Consider the following 16983-nt stretch of genomic DNA (forward strand, 5'->3'; position numbering starts at 1 on the left):
CCCGAGCTGAAGCTGGACTGGGGAACACCTGTTGTAATTTGGTACTGTCTGGCAGTGTGAGTGAAGAGGAAAGTAATATGAGATGAAAAAGCTGGGACTCCGTGCTCTCTCCTGTGCAAGTAAACCATGTGTCCAACTGCTGATATTCTCTCAAGTTCATGGTCAAGAAGAGTGTCAAGGCCACAGAAAGGGAATCCTTTGAAATGATTATCTTCAAGACTGACCTGTGTGTTCTTTGTCACTAGACTTTCACAGTTACCTTTACAAGTTCTGTCAAAGAATTTAGCACAATGTAGTTTAAATGTTTGGTCAGGAACAAGAATTGTTGTCTCTATGCAGCTATCATCCTGGTCTAGTGTTTCTATGGGGTACACGCTGTCCAATGAGCTCACCAGCTCAACTGTGAGGTACACCAATGCATTCCAATACAATAGAAGCCCTGAAACATCTACTCTGCAACTGTAATAACCATGATGCCATAAACGTGTATGATATTTACAGGATATGCTAACCTGCTTTCCACGCAAGTATAGTCTTGATTTCTGGCATTTTGAAGTCTGCTGGCTGAAACTTGAACGACTCATTGCCCATCTCTAACTTGATCTGGAAGCTGCGCTGTAAGAGGAGTGCTGACATTTAAGATCACATTCCCTAAAAATAGATGGCTTGTTAAATGTCTTGGCGCTCAGATGGGTGAAAGAGGTGTGTGTGAAGAAGATGTTGTTTCTCATGAGCAACATCTCAGCTTTAGAGATGCCCGTCTCTGAAGTTTTTTACTTATATAATGAGTAAAGTGTTATCCTCATTGAGCTACATGGTGGCGAGAATATCCACAGTGGGAGTCACGATTTGCAGGCAATTTCCGTTTGGAGTTTGCATGTTTTCGCGGCAGATCTAAAAAGTGTTTGAGGTTAACTGGGGACTCTAAACTGGGGCCTGTAGCTGTGAATGGTAGTGTGTGATTGTCTGCCTCATTTTCTAGGCCTGGTGATGGACGTGTGCCCTGCTTTCACTCTCAAAGTCAGTTGGATTTCGGCTCCTGAACCTGCAACCCTGAGAGAGGAAAAGCAATATAGAGGACGGGGGAATTCTTCTTATCCAACATCGATTCTTGTGTTTAAGAAAGAACATCAACATGAACACATCAAAACAAAATAATTCATTCATTCAGCCTCCACCACTACTTCTTGTCAGCCAGGATTGGGGAGAAAGCTGCAATACCCAGACAAAAGTCATATAGGGATAACATGTAAACTCCAGATAGAAGCCGTCAGGTTCGTTGGGTGGTAGAGGAGTGACTGGTTGCGGGATATTTGAGTTAAGCCATTTCCCTCACCCCCTATGACCCCCTGGGGGCCTCTGGTTGGGTTCACACCATGAACATCCAGGGGTGGGTTGAGGCAGTGCTGGATTTCGAACAAGGTGCCTCAGCAAAGGAGAGCCTTTTTTAGGTATGTATAGGATATTTCCCAGTTCTAATTATTATTGTCTATTGAATATGGAATTATAATTTGTACCCATTTGCTTTACGTTTACTTACATTGGTAATTGTCCCAGCCAATGCTACATATGGTGCCTAATAGACTGTTACTGTATTTTTTAAAATAACCAAAGAATGCCCATCAAAAACATGTGGAAGAATCAAATAGCCACATAAAACCACAAATGGATTGTCCAGTTGTACAATGTGTAAACACATATAACCAGCAGCAAAGTCGTGCAGGAAAAAAATGCCTCCAGACTTTACCTTTACTTGATTTGAATCCCCTTGGAGAGCTTGTTCCTTTGCATATCACCCATCCTTTACATTGGCTAACCCTAGCACACTGGGAGAAGAGTTCCCAGTAGGGAGCCAGGGTTTTTATTTTTGGGCTTCCATTTTCCAATAGTAATTCACAAATGTTGATGGGTTTGTATGTGTAATTATAGTCTGTGCCCATTTGCTTTGTACATATTTGCATTTGGAAGTGCCCTAGCAGATGCTACTCATGGTGGCCAATAGATATTTAGGATAACATATTTAAAAAATAACCAATTATTGCCAGTCACAGTATTACAAAAAAGGCCAAATAACCAGCCACAAATCGATCATCCACTCAAAAATGAGCAAGAACATATCATCATTCTGCAGCTCCATACAGACAGTATTTGTGGCTGACTTGATGTGAAGGAAGGACACACCTTGGAATGGCCGTCCGTCAGAAGGCATGAACAATGTTCGACAGCCCAACCAAATGCAGACATAACAGGATGACGGGAGACTATTTAGCTTCACCTCAATTTTGGGTCTTAAGTTCCTATTTTGTTATAAAGTATGATTTTCAACATGACCAAGAAGTCAGTTTTCCACTTCTTTTTAAAATGTAGTTCAAAATCTTTAGTCCACAACTAAACAGCATCGCTTGAGGTTCATTTGTGGAAACCACACATCAGTGGTGTTGAGATATAGATGTTTAACTTGTATCACATGTTCTTGAGAATCACCTGGAATATCAATCACTACTGACAAGTCATCAACTTTATAATCACAATTTTCTCTTCGGTTTCCTTAATTGAGCTGCTCCACCAAACAGCGCCGATAAAAATAGCGCCATGTTTTGCATTGGACAGAAAGAGGAGTTGTGAATGTGCCAGCAATGCATAAAACTCAAGCACCGACCATGTGCACGGCATCTCGTTCAGCAACTCGTTCAGTATCAGGGTGTTACATAATTCAACTCCCCCCCCCCCCCCCCCCCCACACACACTCCTCACACACACACACACACACACACACACACACACACACACACACACACACACACACACACACACACACACACACACACACACACACACACACACACACACACACACACACACACACACACACACACACACACACACACCCATCTCTTTGTCAAAACACTGCGCCTCTACTTGAGTCTCTGGTGTGCGCACACACTACCTAAAATAGAATCTAAGTTCCCTGTTACATCTCGGCATGTTCCATGTGGGCACAGCAGGTTCTGGTTACACGTGGGGCACACAGCGCTTAATATTGCACAGAACAAACCCCGGGCTCCTCACTTCCCGACTACAGTGGTCCAGCATCTGACCCCCCTTTACTTTTTCTCAGGGAGCGTTTCACAGGAAGAGCATCATCATGCCCAAAGTCCTGGTTCCAGGTGAGTTTGTATGGAGCAACTCTGGGTTCATTCTTCGAATATTTATCAGTATATTAACCATTTCACCCAAACGAAGTGGAAAGAACAACCATCACCATCTCCTTAAGGTCAAATAGATGGCTCGTGAGAACTTCACATATGTGTTTGATGGGGGTTGTCCCCCTTTACACTACAGCATACAGTATCAGCAGGCATTCAGGTAGTAAATTCTGTTGTTTTGCCGTGCCACTCGTTGTCTACACTGGCAATCTTAATGACAGATTCATTGGGGTTAAAATGCAACAACTTTCTGACTAGTCTGTCTCTGTATATATATTTCAAGCTTCAGCTCACAAGAACATCAAAATAGTCCTTGAGGTCTACTGTCGGCATTGGTTTACAGTTAGCTATTATGGTGCAGCAGCTTGAGTTAGAGGAGCGAGTGGTTCATCTGGGACCATGTCTAAAAGATTCAGCTGTGATACAAGATCAGATTAAATCATTTGCCTTTATGTTTTATTATTTTTCTACCATTTTAATTGGGTTAAATGTTGTAAACCCATCTAATTTTAGCCTGGCCTTTGTTGGATTTGTAGCAACTGGTGAGCCACATTAAGCAATTACGAGTTTTTCCAAGTCTAAACAATGGAAATAATGCATTTTAACAAGCTGCAGCTAGAAAAGCTTGTTTTTCTCCCTCCTTCCCTTTGATTGATATAGTTGTGTTAATTTTGCATTTATTGATGCGTAATGTGTTCACAGCTGTCGGTGCTGCCTGAGCAGGTGGGCTTTATGGTCTACAGATGCAGAGCAGGTGCTGAGAGCTGGCAATGAATCTGTTAATGACTGAACTCAACCGATGAAATGATTCAGAGACATAAACAACCCCTTCACCAGACAAAACAGGTTTATCCGGCGTCTGGTGAACCATGCAAGTCGTTTTGACTGAAGTTCAGGCTTTATATTCGAAATACGAAAATCTTTGTTAGTAAGCTTCGAAGAGCTGTCTTAAGTAGTCCACCGGCTTTCTAACCACACATGTTTATTTTCTCCCATTAACCTGGACTTTCCCACCATGACTGGGACTTTTTGCTCACTCAGCAGCGAGAGGAAGTAAGTAATGATCCGGGATGGTTGGAAGAAGACAGTATGAAGCGCTTCAAAAGCATGGTTTCCTGTCACGTCACCAATTATTCTCTATCGTGCAATTGAATGCCATCCGGTGACGTGGATCTGGAGACTGTTTATTAGTGTGCCGTTCATGTTCCAAACCAGTTTCCCAGTGTATTGTGCTGCTCTAGAGTCAGATGTTTCACCAATGGAAACTGAACCGAAAGTGAACCTCAACATTAATAAATGACTTTTCCAGGAAGCTGACGGACTTTTGACCATTGGAATGACCTTTGAACCTGGAAGAAAAGAAAAGCACTAGGCTTAGATTGTGTTCTCACCAAATGCCAAGAAGAAAAAGTGAACAAATCTTCACATGCATGGCTATGTGTAAAAGTTTTAGCGGTGCAGAAATGGATTCTTTGATATCAGATCTTATTTAAAAAAAATGTTGCACCTTTGTGAGAATCAAAACCGTGAAATCATTTCTGCATGAAGTTACTATAACCAACCTGCTGGAAACGTTTAATGAATAACTATAAAATCACTTTAACATGTGTCCTCTCCATTTTCCATCCTCACAGTTTAATTCTACTCATCCATTTACATTTAAATGGTCTAAAGTATTATTCCAATCCTCCTGTCCTCATGATTTACCACTGCATGTATCTGTGATTCATATTGTCAATAGTGTCACTGCAATTTCTGCTTCCAAAATTTAAAATATTTGTAAGAATATGGTGCATTTTGTTCTTTTTCTTCAGCCAAAAGCACATACAGAATTAGGACCTTTTCTTGTTTAATAACATGAATCTAACTTTTTCTAACTGTTACTTCTCTAACACTCTCTTTTTTGGGGGATGTGTACCGGGTGATGCTACTCTCTTGCTGGGAATAATCAGGTGGTCAGAGTAAGTATAGAGGGTGACAAGTCCAATCTCAGTGACTTGGGGATTGAGTAGAATAGTATAAATCGTTGACTTTTGGCTTTTGGCTCATAGGTACAGTACATGATGTTGTTAATCAGTATTATTGAATGATAACTCCAGACATTTCAGATTGGGAAATTTTAGGAAAATTAAAGTAATTTTATGCATCAAAATCATCATTATCGAGCAACTGCAACCTTGACTGATTGGGTGCAAAAAAAAATCTAATGTGTTCTGGAGTTATACACTGAAAGAAGATTTGACCATCTTGTATAAATATGAGCCTACCGTGTTTGTCAGTGCATCATTCCTGTAGCTTGACCATGTGCATGGGAGCCTGTAAACATTTGATTCAGAAATATATGTGCTTGGTATGTCTTGGATGTGGGATACCTGAAAGGCCTTCATCGTGACTTTCATTTAGATTCCTGCGGTGGAGGTTTGATGTCCTGAATGTGGCTTGCGTCGTCAGGTTCAGTGTTGCATGCTGAGTCGTGAGCAGAATGGATTCCTTGTTGCTGAGAGAAGCTTTTCGATGCGTCTCACAGAGACCGATGACAAGATGAGGGCCTTCGCAGAGCAGGTCTTCGCATCAGAGACCAAAAGCGAGGACGTCCGCGATGAAATCTCCATGTTTGATGTGGCTGAGGATTGTCCCATCATGCACCACGAGATGGCCCACCATCTGCACACGGAAGATGATATTGTGAAACGGTGAGGCAAAAGTGTTTAGGATAGTATCTAACGGGAAGATTTGTTTGACCTCGAACACTGCCAGGTGCTAACCACCGTGTCTCAACACTCATCCACAGCAAGAAGCACAGCCGCACCATGACCGTGCACACTGCTGCTTCTCATAAAGCTGCTGAATCTTTAAAGTCGGTTGAGGTAGACACGCCCACCTACCTGGAGGTGCCCGACTTCCAGAGAGTGGCCATCATTGGAGACTATGCCTCTGGGGTACGGTTGATATGCCTTCATGAAAAATTGCTCATGACACCATTGAATTAGGTGTACAATCGAATGAGGTATTTCAATCCCAAACATTCCCATCATGTATGCAGGGGTATGCAGTTCAAACCTCGTGCAGCCTCAATGTGAAGAAGCACCAGGAAACAGTGTTGTCATCCTATTGATCAATATCACAGCCAGTTAAAAACCTGAGGTATTTGCACAAGTCTAAATTTGAGCTGTGATCAGGTGAATTGTTGGCGGTAGTAAAATGATTGCTGAACCGACCAGATCCTAAATACCAGGTGTTTACAAAGATGGAAGTTCTTGATAACTTTATTGTCATGAGGATGAGTAAGCTCTTAGGGAAAGTGCACCAATCAAACCCGATAGCAGACATGGTGAACCCAAGAATGTCCCTTCCAAAAAAAACACCAAAAAACCAACCCAAAAGCTATTACCTTCATAGGTAATGGAATAGTGATGCTCATCATCTTCAGTACATTTGCCTGGGGCAATGACTGTATTCTTGGAAGAAAATACATGCTCATTAAATTAAAAGCCGTTCGATCAGTCATTTTCCCATGTATCCCTTTAGGAGGTGTACTCAGTATTAATTTAGCCCAGTGAATTTACGTTTTGTTGTTATAAGGCAAAAAGGCAGAGTTTCTGCCTTACTGCTCACTTCAATGGAAGGTTAAATTCTGTCTGATTCAATCTGATTCAATTTGTCTTGCAACAAAACACCCCAGCCCAAAAACCATAATTAATACAGATACCGTGTTGGAAGCACTTTTTAGCTTTATTAGGCATTCAGCTACCATTATAAATATCAAAATTGGAATTAGTCTCCATAACACATATAAGTCAGTCCATTTACAGTTTTTAAAACAATTTATTTGATCAAGACTAATCCATGCATTAGTATTTCAGTCATGAACTTGACATGTTTGGTAACCACTCAACAGGACGGTATTTATTTTTCTCCCTAGAAACTTGAACTTGGCTCTATTTGTAGCGGGACTCTCTGTTTACCAGAGCATGACAGCATGTTACCAAAGACCTGGGTCAAGTTCACATGGATGTAGGTGGCCTTGACCTTCAATTTCGCCAACTCAGAGTGTCTGTGGGTCAGCGTCCACACGGCCTCCGAATAGAGGTCATCTGAGAGCAGGCCGGGGTTCAGGTTTCATGACTTTGGGTTTGCTCTTTAGTTTAGAGCTTACGGGGAAATACCTTTGGAAGAGCTGGTCATTATTTTAGATTTCAGGTTTCTCAGAACCAACTGCTGGGTCAAAAATACTCCAGTAGCATATTGCAGAACATTGTTTAAAGCTCCAAAAAATACATGCAGAAGAAGTTTTTTTTAATGCAAATTTTATTAATCTCATTAAAGTGTAAACACTGTGCTACTGGTGAGAGGACTGGATGTTATTTATTGAAGTCAAAATTTTATTAGTTTGTTTGTTTTTATGCACTGTGGGAGAAATCCAGTAGAAAACCCACACAAACATGCAGACTCCTTCACCTCTTCCATCATTCAATGCCTGTTATCATTACCTGTTGTAGGACTGCGATGCAGCAGGTGATCATGAGAAATAACAGTCAAATCTCCGCTGTTCAGGTGACCACAGATGACTTCGAGCTGTCGTGTAAGGGTCTGTACCGTGCCTTGACCATCAGGGAGAAATACATGAAGCTGGCCTATCAGCGCTACCCAAGAACGGCCTCCCATTTCCTGCGTGGCATCGAGGGGGAGACGTTTAAACCTGAAGAGGAAGTGCAGCCAGGTGACTGATCCAACAATTGGAGGCCCTCTTCACTGCTTACCTACTTCCATTTGTTAATATATTAAGAAAGCATGAACTTGACATGATCACAATTAATATTATGCTTATTAAAATGTTGGTAACAATGAGCTCCGGCGAAATCCAAATTGTTTATTTACAAGTTGGGACCATTTTCAGTGTTCACAGCTCCTCCAAAGAACGGAGAGGATCCTTTTGATGCCACGAGCCTGCCGAAGAACCTGGGCTATGTTGCTCGCATGAAGGACGGCGTCATCTGCGTGTACAACGATGCTGCTGCTGCTGATAAACATCAGCCTAAAGACCTGCCATGCCCCGACTACAACACCTTCATCGATGACATGAACTTCCTCATTGCACTCATCGCCCAGGGCCCAACGTAAGTTAATTTACAAAGACTTTAACTCTCAATTGGACTTTAAAACCAATTCCCACCCTTGTAGTGATTTAGATATGAAAATACTGGTGACAATGTCTGACTTCATGTTGAATGATTTACTCAGTGCTTGATGAGTGGCAGAGTGGATGAAACAATATATTTACACAGAAGCAATTTCAGCATTTTATGGAATAATTTTAGATCAACCTTGGATCTTAATCGGCTGACCTGATTAAGATCCACATATGATTAAAGTTGTAAATTTATATTTTTCCAGGCTTTTTATTTTTATTATTATTATTGTTATTATTATTATTATTATTATTATTATTATTATTATTATTATTATCATTATCATTATCATTATCATTATCATTATTATTATTATTATTATTATTATTATTATTATTATTATTATTATTATTATTATTATTATTATCCAAACTTGCATCGTCTGCACATGTCCTGCAACTTGTATGAACAAACGAGCCATTGTTTGAGATTATCTACCAAATATATTTTATTTGGAGTCACAAAACATGTTAATTGTTTAAAAAATGCTGTAGCCTACACACTAAAAAAGCTTTGCATTGCAATTTTGCATTCATGAAGTTTGCAAGCCACAATTCCAATAAAATAAAATGAAATAATAATGTTTTTCTTTGTTGTGGCAAGGACTATAACTGATGAAATTCTCTTTATTTTTGCAAAACCAAACAATTACTATGGACATTGAATACAATCTTAACATGAAGCCAGTTTTAATGAAACGTTCTGTTTCAAATGACAGTGAAATGTCTGAAAAACTTCTCCAATACCTGTTGCATTATGCATGTTTTTAAAAATCTGCCCTGACAGTATGGCTTGAGACTAGTTTGCTCATTTGTGTCAAATAATCTATTTTCTTGGTGGTTTGGTGGGCTGAATTGGAGTCACTTGTGGCCCAGGTTTTAAAATTTTATGGTCTAAAAAAAATCACGATCAAAGACCGACTGCTGCACCTCCAGGTCAGATTGTGATTGACGGTCCACTCTCTTTGCAGCAAGACTTACACTCACCGCCGCCTGAAGTTCCTCATGTCCAAGTTCAACGTGCACGAGATGCTGAATGAGATGGAGGAGATGAAGGAGCTTAAGTTGAACCCCCACAGAGATTTCTATAACTGCAGGAAGGTAATCGTGAACAGCAAAACCAACCACAAACATAGTATTAATACAACATGGAAGACACAAGGGCCTTTCTACTCCTTACATTGACATTTGGTACAATAGAGATAAACATATAATATAAATTTGTCCTTCAATAAAGTGTTATTTTAGTTATATTGCGCATTAAGTAATTGAATTGAAATAAACTGAATGAGTTGACAGCCTCAAAGCTTCTTCTTCTATCTTTAGCTCCCCCTTGTGGTATTTTTGCGGTCATTCCATGACATAGCCTCTAAACTCCAGTGATCTATTCTGTCATCTTTCCCTCCAGGTCGACACCCACATCCACGCTGCTGCCTGCATGAACCAGAAGCACCTTCTGCGCTTCATCAAGAAGTCTTACCGTGACGATGCAGACCGCGTCGTGCACAAGCTCAATGGGAGGGAGGTCACCATGAAGGAGCTCTTCCAGAGTCTGAACCTGCACCCCTACGACCTCACTGTGGACTCACTGGATGTGCACGCTGTACGTCTCTCTATTTTTTTTTTTTTAAGTAGATCAGATGCCTTTAACTGAAACAAACCCAATAAAACGCAACATGTTTATTGTTATTTCCAAAGGGCAGACAAACCTTCCAGCGTTTCGATAAGTTCAACGCCAAGTACAACCCTGTGGGAGCCAGCGAGCTGCGTGACCTGTACCTGAAGACAGAGAACCACATCAGTGGAGAATACTTTGCCACCATCATCAAGGTTGGACTTTATGCCATAAAATGTTGTAGAAATAAATTATTCCAAACATATTTTTCGCATAATACATGCAACACATGGCATGTTTAAGCAATTTATTGCACCCAGTTTCTTGATGTCAAAACAAAAATAAAGCAAAACATTGCAGTCACAGAGAAACTTTTCACATAGTTTTATTCACTTTTTCGTTCACATCGTCTTTATGTTGTATTGTGGCCTACCTGAATGCCTTTTCCGTCCTTCAGCGGAAAGTCATTGCGCCTATGCCAGGCTTCCATTGTTGTAAAGTCTATTTGTCCCATTGGTTATGGATCAGTTTTAGGGTTAAACACTCTGATTTGACCTTTGTCTGAACCAGGAAGTGTCCTCTGACCTGGAGGACGCCAAGTACCAGTATGCTGAGCCCCGTCTGTCCATCTACGGCAGCAATCCCAGCGAGTGGTCTAAGCTTTCCGGCTGGTTCGTCAAGCACAGAGTCTACTCCGCACAGCTCAAGTGGATGATCCAAGTACCCAGGATTTAGTAAGTAGACCAACAGAATCCTACCCAAATCAGACAATTGGTAAAGTGTTTGTCTCCCATACATTCACATCCGATATTAGTAAAAATGTTGGATCTATGTTAAAAGAAACTGACAGTTCTCTCTTGTGCCTCAGCGACATCTTCAGAGGAAGGGACTTCGTGCCCCACTTCGGGAAGATGTTGGAGAACATTTTCCTCCCTGTGTTCCAGGCCACAATCGACCCACAGTCCAACCCAGACCTGAGCATCTTCCTGAAGCATGTGAGTTCAAACAAGAGAGAAACACCCACATCTCGTCTTGGGGGAAAACTGTTCATTAACATGAGAAAAGATCAGGAGGGAAAAATCCCTCTCTGACGATCTGTTGTCCTCGTGGTGAGCAGGTCACAGGGTTCGACAGTGTGGACGATGAGTCCAAACACAGCGGCCACATGTTCTCCACTAAAAGCCCGAAGCCAGAGGAGTGGGACATTGTTAAGAACCCGTCCTACACCTACTACATCTATTACATGTATGCCAACATTGCTGTTCTCAACCAGCTCCGCAGGTGGGTTGCCTTTTCTTTGGCCGTTTATATAATAAGGCTTTTCACATTCCTTGAAATGTTGAACAACACTCGTTTATTTTCCGTCATCCAGACAGAGGGGCATGAACACGTTCACATTCAGGCCTCACTGCGGCGAGGCTGGTGCCATCACCCACCTGCTGGCTGCCTTCATGACAGCTGACAACATCTCCCACGGTCTTAACCTCAAGAAGGTAAAGTCTGTCTCTTTAAAAATGACTCTATAATTATGTAGTGATCAAGTGTGGTTTGTGAAGCTGTAATTATCATATAACATAATGACACCAGTAAGATTAGATGCAAATGCCTTTTCTTGTGCTGACATGTCTGCCATGTTTTTAAAAAAGTTAATGTTTGGTAGAAATGCACACTTCAGAACAAGAAACAACAGAGTGTGAGCAGAATATGCATAATTTGTGTTTTTTTCATGGTGTTGTGCAAACATCCCACGATTTGCAATCCCACCGTCCAAACAGACCCTCGCAACGCAGCCTCAGGCTCACATTGACTGACCGCAGGAACAAAAAGGGTGACTGCCTAAGGGGTGTTTTCTTGACAATGTATTTTTATCCAAAACCTCCAAAACTTGTTCTTTGTTGATACACCGCAGCTTCCTATTAGAGGTTACAAGAAATATATTCTCAAAGAGGCCCTGAGGGTTCAGTGTGTGAAACCTTCATCTAAGAGGCTTTGGAGGAGGCGCTAGTAATCAGAGTTCAGTGAATAATGTCCTGAGAATTACTTCACATCTTGGTTTTCAGCACCTAACTTTGAACATTATTTAACCATTATCAGCTTGTGAGAGTAGGAGCAGATATTTGATATTCAAAGGCGCACAAATCAACAAATGCTTTCATTCTCTATGACAGTAGAGTTTTTAAGTATCCAAACTTTTACTGGGTATTTTCTCATACACGATTACTTTCATCTACATTGGTCTGGGGAGTAAAACATAAGCCCTGTGGGCCAAAACCAACCTTGCAAGACTGCAAGGCTTCCATCTCGCTCGCCACATCGTCATGCAAATTGTAAAAATTTCAAAGAAAACATTGATTTTTGTTCAAACAAATTTCTCAAGAGTAGTACAATAGTGAGCCCACAGCTGAGATATCAGTGATACTGCCATGAACAATAATAAACTAGCCTCAAAGCTATGCTGCCAGGGTGAATTTGTAGAAACATGCATAATCCAACAGCTATAGGAAAGGTTTTTTTTGTTTTTTTTTGACATTTTACACCAGAAGATTTCATTCAAATTGACTTATTATGGCACCATTTTTCCGGACTGGTCCACACAAAATGAAATCGGGCTGTACGTGGCCTCTGAACTAAAATGTGTTTGATAATTCTGACATACTGAAGGTGAAAAGGAGGCATATATGTTAGGCTGTCTAATTGGCAGACTTCCACAAATCTCACATGAGCAGGTTGTGACGGCTCTTTTATACTTACTGGATCTGTCTATCTATCCCAAACAGAGCCCTGTGCTGCAGTACCTGTACTTCCTGACCCAGATCCCCATTGCCATGTCCCCTCTCAGCAACAATAGCCTGTTCTTGGAATACGCCAAAAATCCACTGCTGGAGTTCCACAAGAAAGGCCTGGTGGTGTCTTTGTCCACTGACGACCCCATGCAGTTCCACTATACCAAGGTCTGAGCGCGCCATAATACTGAACACACTGGCTCACACAGTTTGTATGCAATGTACACAAAAATAGGCTTTCATTTGCACGTTAGACACATTAAGATTGCTGCGTGTGTCCACAGGAACCCCTGATGGAGGAGTATGCCATTGCAGCTCAGGTCTTTAAGCTCAGCACCTGCGACATGTGTGAGATCTCCAGGAACAGTGTGCTGCAGAGTGGCATGTCTCACGAGGTAACTGAGACAACCCCAGTTCATAAAACGTCACATACTCCAACAGGGGACGACGCGTCTCACATGGAAGATGTTTTGTGCTCCAGGAAAAGGTGCGCCACCTGGGCGATCGCTACCTGGAGGAGGGCCCGGAGGGCAACGACATCCGCAAGACTAACGTGGCCCAGATCCGTATGGCGTATCGCTACGAGACCCTGTGCTACGAGCTCAACCTCATCAAGGAGGGCATGATGGCTGAGTGAATGTGATCAACGTTACGTCCCAACATTCAGTACGTCTGTCGTGATGTTGAAATCTTTCTACATTTGTTTTTCATAGTAATACAGTGATCTTAAAGCAACGACCTTCCCACACACTGCTGTCCTCTCCAGTGGAAGAAATACACTCGTCTTCATCTGTGCGTGTCTGAGTTTCTTCCACACAGCAGTATTTCTGTTTCCACTGGAGAAAAGGCTTGTAAAGAACGATAGAAAATAAAATGTGAAATAACAAGGATCTTGTGCATTTTTTCCCCCACCAATCGTTACACATGTCATTGAAGAGTTGTGTTTATTGAGACACAATTATGCTGAGACACCTTGAAAAGCGAATGCAGAGCAGCAGTAGTTCACAGAAACCATGCAAGAAATAGTTTTCTCTCAAGAGGTTGAACACAATTCATGTCAACTAATGCCACGGCCCTCAATAGTAGTGCCCGTTTTTCATGTGGTCCTTTGGGAAAATGAGTTGCCCACCCCTGATCATGAACATGCACAAGTCCCTACTTTGTTAATACTAAACTCTGACAGGCAGCCATTTTTTTTTTGTATTTTGGAGAATTCAGTACATAAAAGAACTTTTAGGTGAAAGTTTAAATGAAGCCTATGTTACAACTGGGGGATAGACAGGAAAAAAGCTCTTCAAAAATCGTTCTGAAATATTTATTTTGATTCTGCAGTGGAAAATATTAGATTCACATTTTTAAAATAGTCACAATTTTTGTCGAGGTAAAAAAACCCCACACCTCTTAAACACAATTGCAAATTGTCTTTATCACAGTCCATTTCAGCTGGGAATGAGGCAATGTGCATGTGAAGAGATGTTAAGATGTTAAATAGCTGTGGGGGAAAAAGAGCCCCTTGAATCATTAGTTCAAGTAGGAGTAAAGTAAAAGCAGAGTGATTAATGATGCTATCCCTTCCTCAGATTTTAATTACAGCAACACGAAGTAGACACCTTCTGTTATAACAATTCCCTCAACCCCCACTAATGTCGTGCAATCTATTAAATTATAATGTTATCATCAAGTGGACCGGAGAGGGCTTATAGGCCCGGGGAAATTCTGCTGGAAAATGAAGTCGAGGAAAAGTTGATACACAAAGGAAAAGAAGAGAAAACGAATACAAAGTGAGAATCAAAAACACACATGGTAATAGGATAGCATACCTTTGACCCACATTTAAATTAAAAGAAGAACAGGAGAAATTGACAATACTGTATATGCAGTTTAGAACAACTGGTGTTCAGTTGACGAGAACCTTCCATCAAACATTTAACTTTGTTTCACTGCAGAAGATCAAGTCCTCTTCAGGTGAGTTAAAGCTAATAGTATGAATACTTCTGCACGTACTGGAGGCACCAGGCGGTCAAGCCTCAATCCATCCCCATCCAAGAGGAGATCACACTCAACTGATCGTGACAGGGTAACAGCTCGTCCATGTAAGAATACTGAATACTTGTGCACAGAGCCAACACATGTAGTGATTATTAACCCCCACATGCAGCTCTGAGCCCACTGACCCCATAACCGAGGACATTTGAAGACTTTACAGAATTTATTCATGGATGACAGCTGCAGGAGTGGATGAGATGACGTCTTCCCCCTCAGACGATCCAACCCAAACTTTCTCACACTCATGACTTCATCAAGCTCCTCATCCACACTCGCACTGAGACAGGAAGCTCAGATCCTTACACAATAAAAGGCTTTGAGCGCTCAAAGAGGCCGATATAACGAATACACCTGTAAATGCACACATTTTGTTGTCGACTTTTCAGTGTTTTTGTTGTGTTTCTCATCTCGTCATCGTGATTTTCTTGTAGGTCCACCTCTCTCTCTCTGTCTCTGAGTGTTGGGGACCTGTGTTTAACAGTCATAATAATCCATTCATGATTTTGCTATTGCTGATATTGCTGTTGCTTACAACAAGTGGAGGCAATTAGAATATCATTTGTGCTTTCAATTTCTGAGTGAGATAATCCCACAACCTATTCATAAATGCATCTATTTGTTCACTAGTGAAAGAAGAAAAGGCTCTACAAGCCACTTGCAAATAAATCATAACTGACTTCTATTGCATGTTTGTATAACAATGAACTGAGTTGGTCCCAAACCCTGACAATGGCCATTTGAACAAGCCTAATTGGCAATCATCACACGACTAGAGACATGCTAAACTCTGAAATTAATTAAGGACCCAGGTCCTGCCTTGTTCACCCATCTTGTATTTATTATTATCTAGTTTATGTGGCTGTAGCTGACCACAGCTAACTATCAGCAAAGAGACGACACATCCAAGTTCACATGAACTTACAGAATACAGAACAGAACTGACAGATACAGAAACCAGACAATGTGAAAATACTGTGGGAGGAAACTTGAGAAAGTCTACATGGAGAACAGGTTAATGACACACAGAAAAGTCCGCAAACAAGGACTTGAACCAGAGAAAGTGAGTGTGTTGCATCTGTCAATGTTTTTTAATTCAGAGACATCAACATACATGTCTGTGGATTGTGGGAAAAAAAAAAGTCCAGACACAAACTGTAATGAAATTATATTTTTGGGTTATTTTCATGCCTTAAGTCATTGTGTAAATGTGTATTGTTCATCCAGCAGTATAGTGTAGCCATTATTTATATTTAAGAGATGTGTCTACATTTATTGCTTACTTTGTCTGTATATTTGTAGTGTAACTAGAGTATATATATATATATATATATATATATATATATATATATATATATATATATATATATATATATATATATATATATATATATATATATATAACCTTTGACCCCCATCAGCTCCCTGGAATCCTAGAAATAAGATGAAGAAAAAAAGGAATGTTCACAAGAACATAAATGAAGTATGATTGGCTCAGTTTAAAAGGTGTGGGGTTATTAAACAGACATGATTACCCTATAATTCAGTTAGAATATCATGACTGATTAATTTTATTGAAGTTAGACTGTTTTGTCCTGTTTTGTTGAGAAAATAGTTTGCTTATTTCCCATGGAAAAAAACACGGGATAATAACTGTATTACATTACAACTGCAGCTGTTATAGAAGCTATTGGAAATATTTTATTAATCCGGGAAGGAATTTCAATACCTATTTTATTTGGATGTGTAAAATTTGAAAGGTGAACACAAAAACAAAAGGCATATGTTTTAAAACCTTTATCATAGAAAAGATAAAGTTTGTTGTTGATGTTCAAATTCTTTATTTCATTCAAAAGTAACAAAAACAAACAGTCTTAACAGCAAAACGTCCAGTTCAACACGTTTTGAATGAAAAGGAGCTGAAGAGAAGATCACTCTTATAATATTCGCCCCTTAGTTGCCTTTCAATCGCTTTACATCAGTCTATTGATGTTCAACATTCAAGATATTGACTGATTTACAGATTTTTTAAGCATTTTATTTGCAGTATTAACGATATACAAATAAAAAACAAACACCATTTTCACGTTTGCACCAATCAAATATCTAACATCTCATATCATTTATATTCAAATCTAATTTTCAAAC

General features: G+C 40.5%; 1 protein-coding gene across 2 annotated transcripts; it reads left to right on the forward strand.

Annotated features, from left to right (window-relative positions):
- The first annotated feature begins 3033 nt into the window (after positions 1-3033).
- Positions 3034-13679, forward strand: ampd1 (adenosine monophosphate deaminase 1 (isoform M)). 2 transcript variants are annotated; one of them, XM_080496625.1, is made up of 15 exons: positions 3034-3167; positions 5734-5899; positions 5998-6145; positions 7761-7926; positions 8104-8323; positions 9366-9495; positions 9803-9997; positions 10093-10224; positions 10580-10743; positions 10878-11004; positions 11127-11290; positions 11382-11502; positions 12787-12960; positions 13077-13187; positions 13274-13679. In XM_080496625.1, exons 1-15 carry the CDS (start codon positions 3146-3148, stop codon positions 13427-13429), a joined length of 2196 nt encoding a protein of 731 aa, XP_080352751.1. In that variant the 5' UTR covers positions 3034-3145; the 3' UTR covers positions 13430-13679. The 2 variants fall into 2 exon arrangements, with proteins under 2 accessions (XP_080352751.1, XP_080352752.1); XM_080496626.1 differs by lacking the exon at positions 3034-3167 and adding an exon at positions 3205-5167.
- The last annotated feature ends 3304 nt before the right edge of the window (positions 13680-16983 follow it).

This window comes from Blennius ocellaris, assembly GCF_963422515.1.
Source record: "Blennius ocellaris genome assembly, chromosome: 5".
Taxonomy (NCBI): domain Eukaryota; kingdom Metazoa; phylum Chordata; class Actinopteri; order Blenniiformes; family Blenniidae; genus Blennius; species Blennius ocellaris.

Excerpts from the sequence above, each read along its gene's own strand:
- ampd1 (XM_080496625.1), top strand. The coding sequence starts at position 3,146 with ATGCCCAAAGTCCTGGTTCCAG. Across the intron at positions 11,005-11,126 it reads TGAGCATCTTCCTGAAGCAT|GTCACAGGGTTCGACAGTGT; the intron begins GTGAGTTCAAAC and ends CGTGGTGAGCAG. Across the intron at positions 12,961-13,076 it reads TGCAGTTCCACTATACCAAG|GAACCCCTGATGGAGGAGTA; the intron begins GTCTGAGCGCGC and ends GTGTGTCCACAG.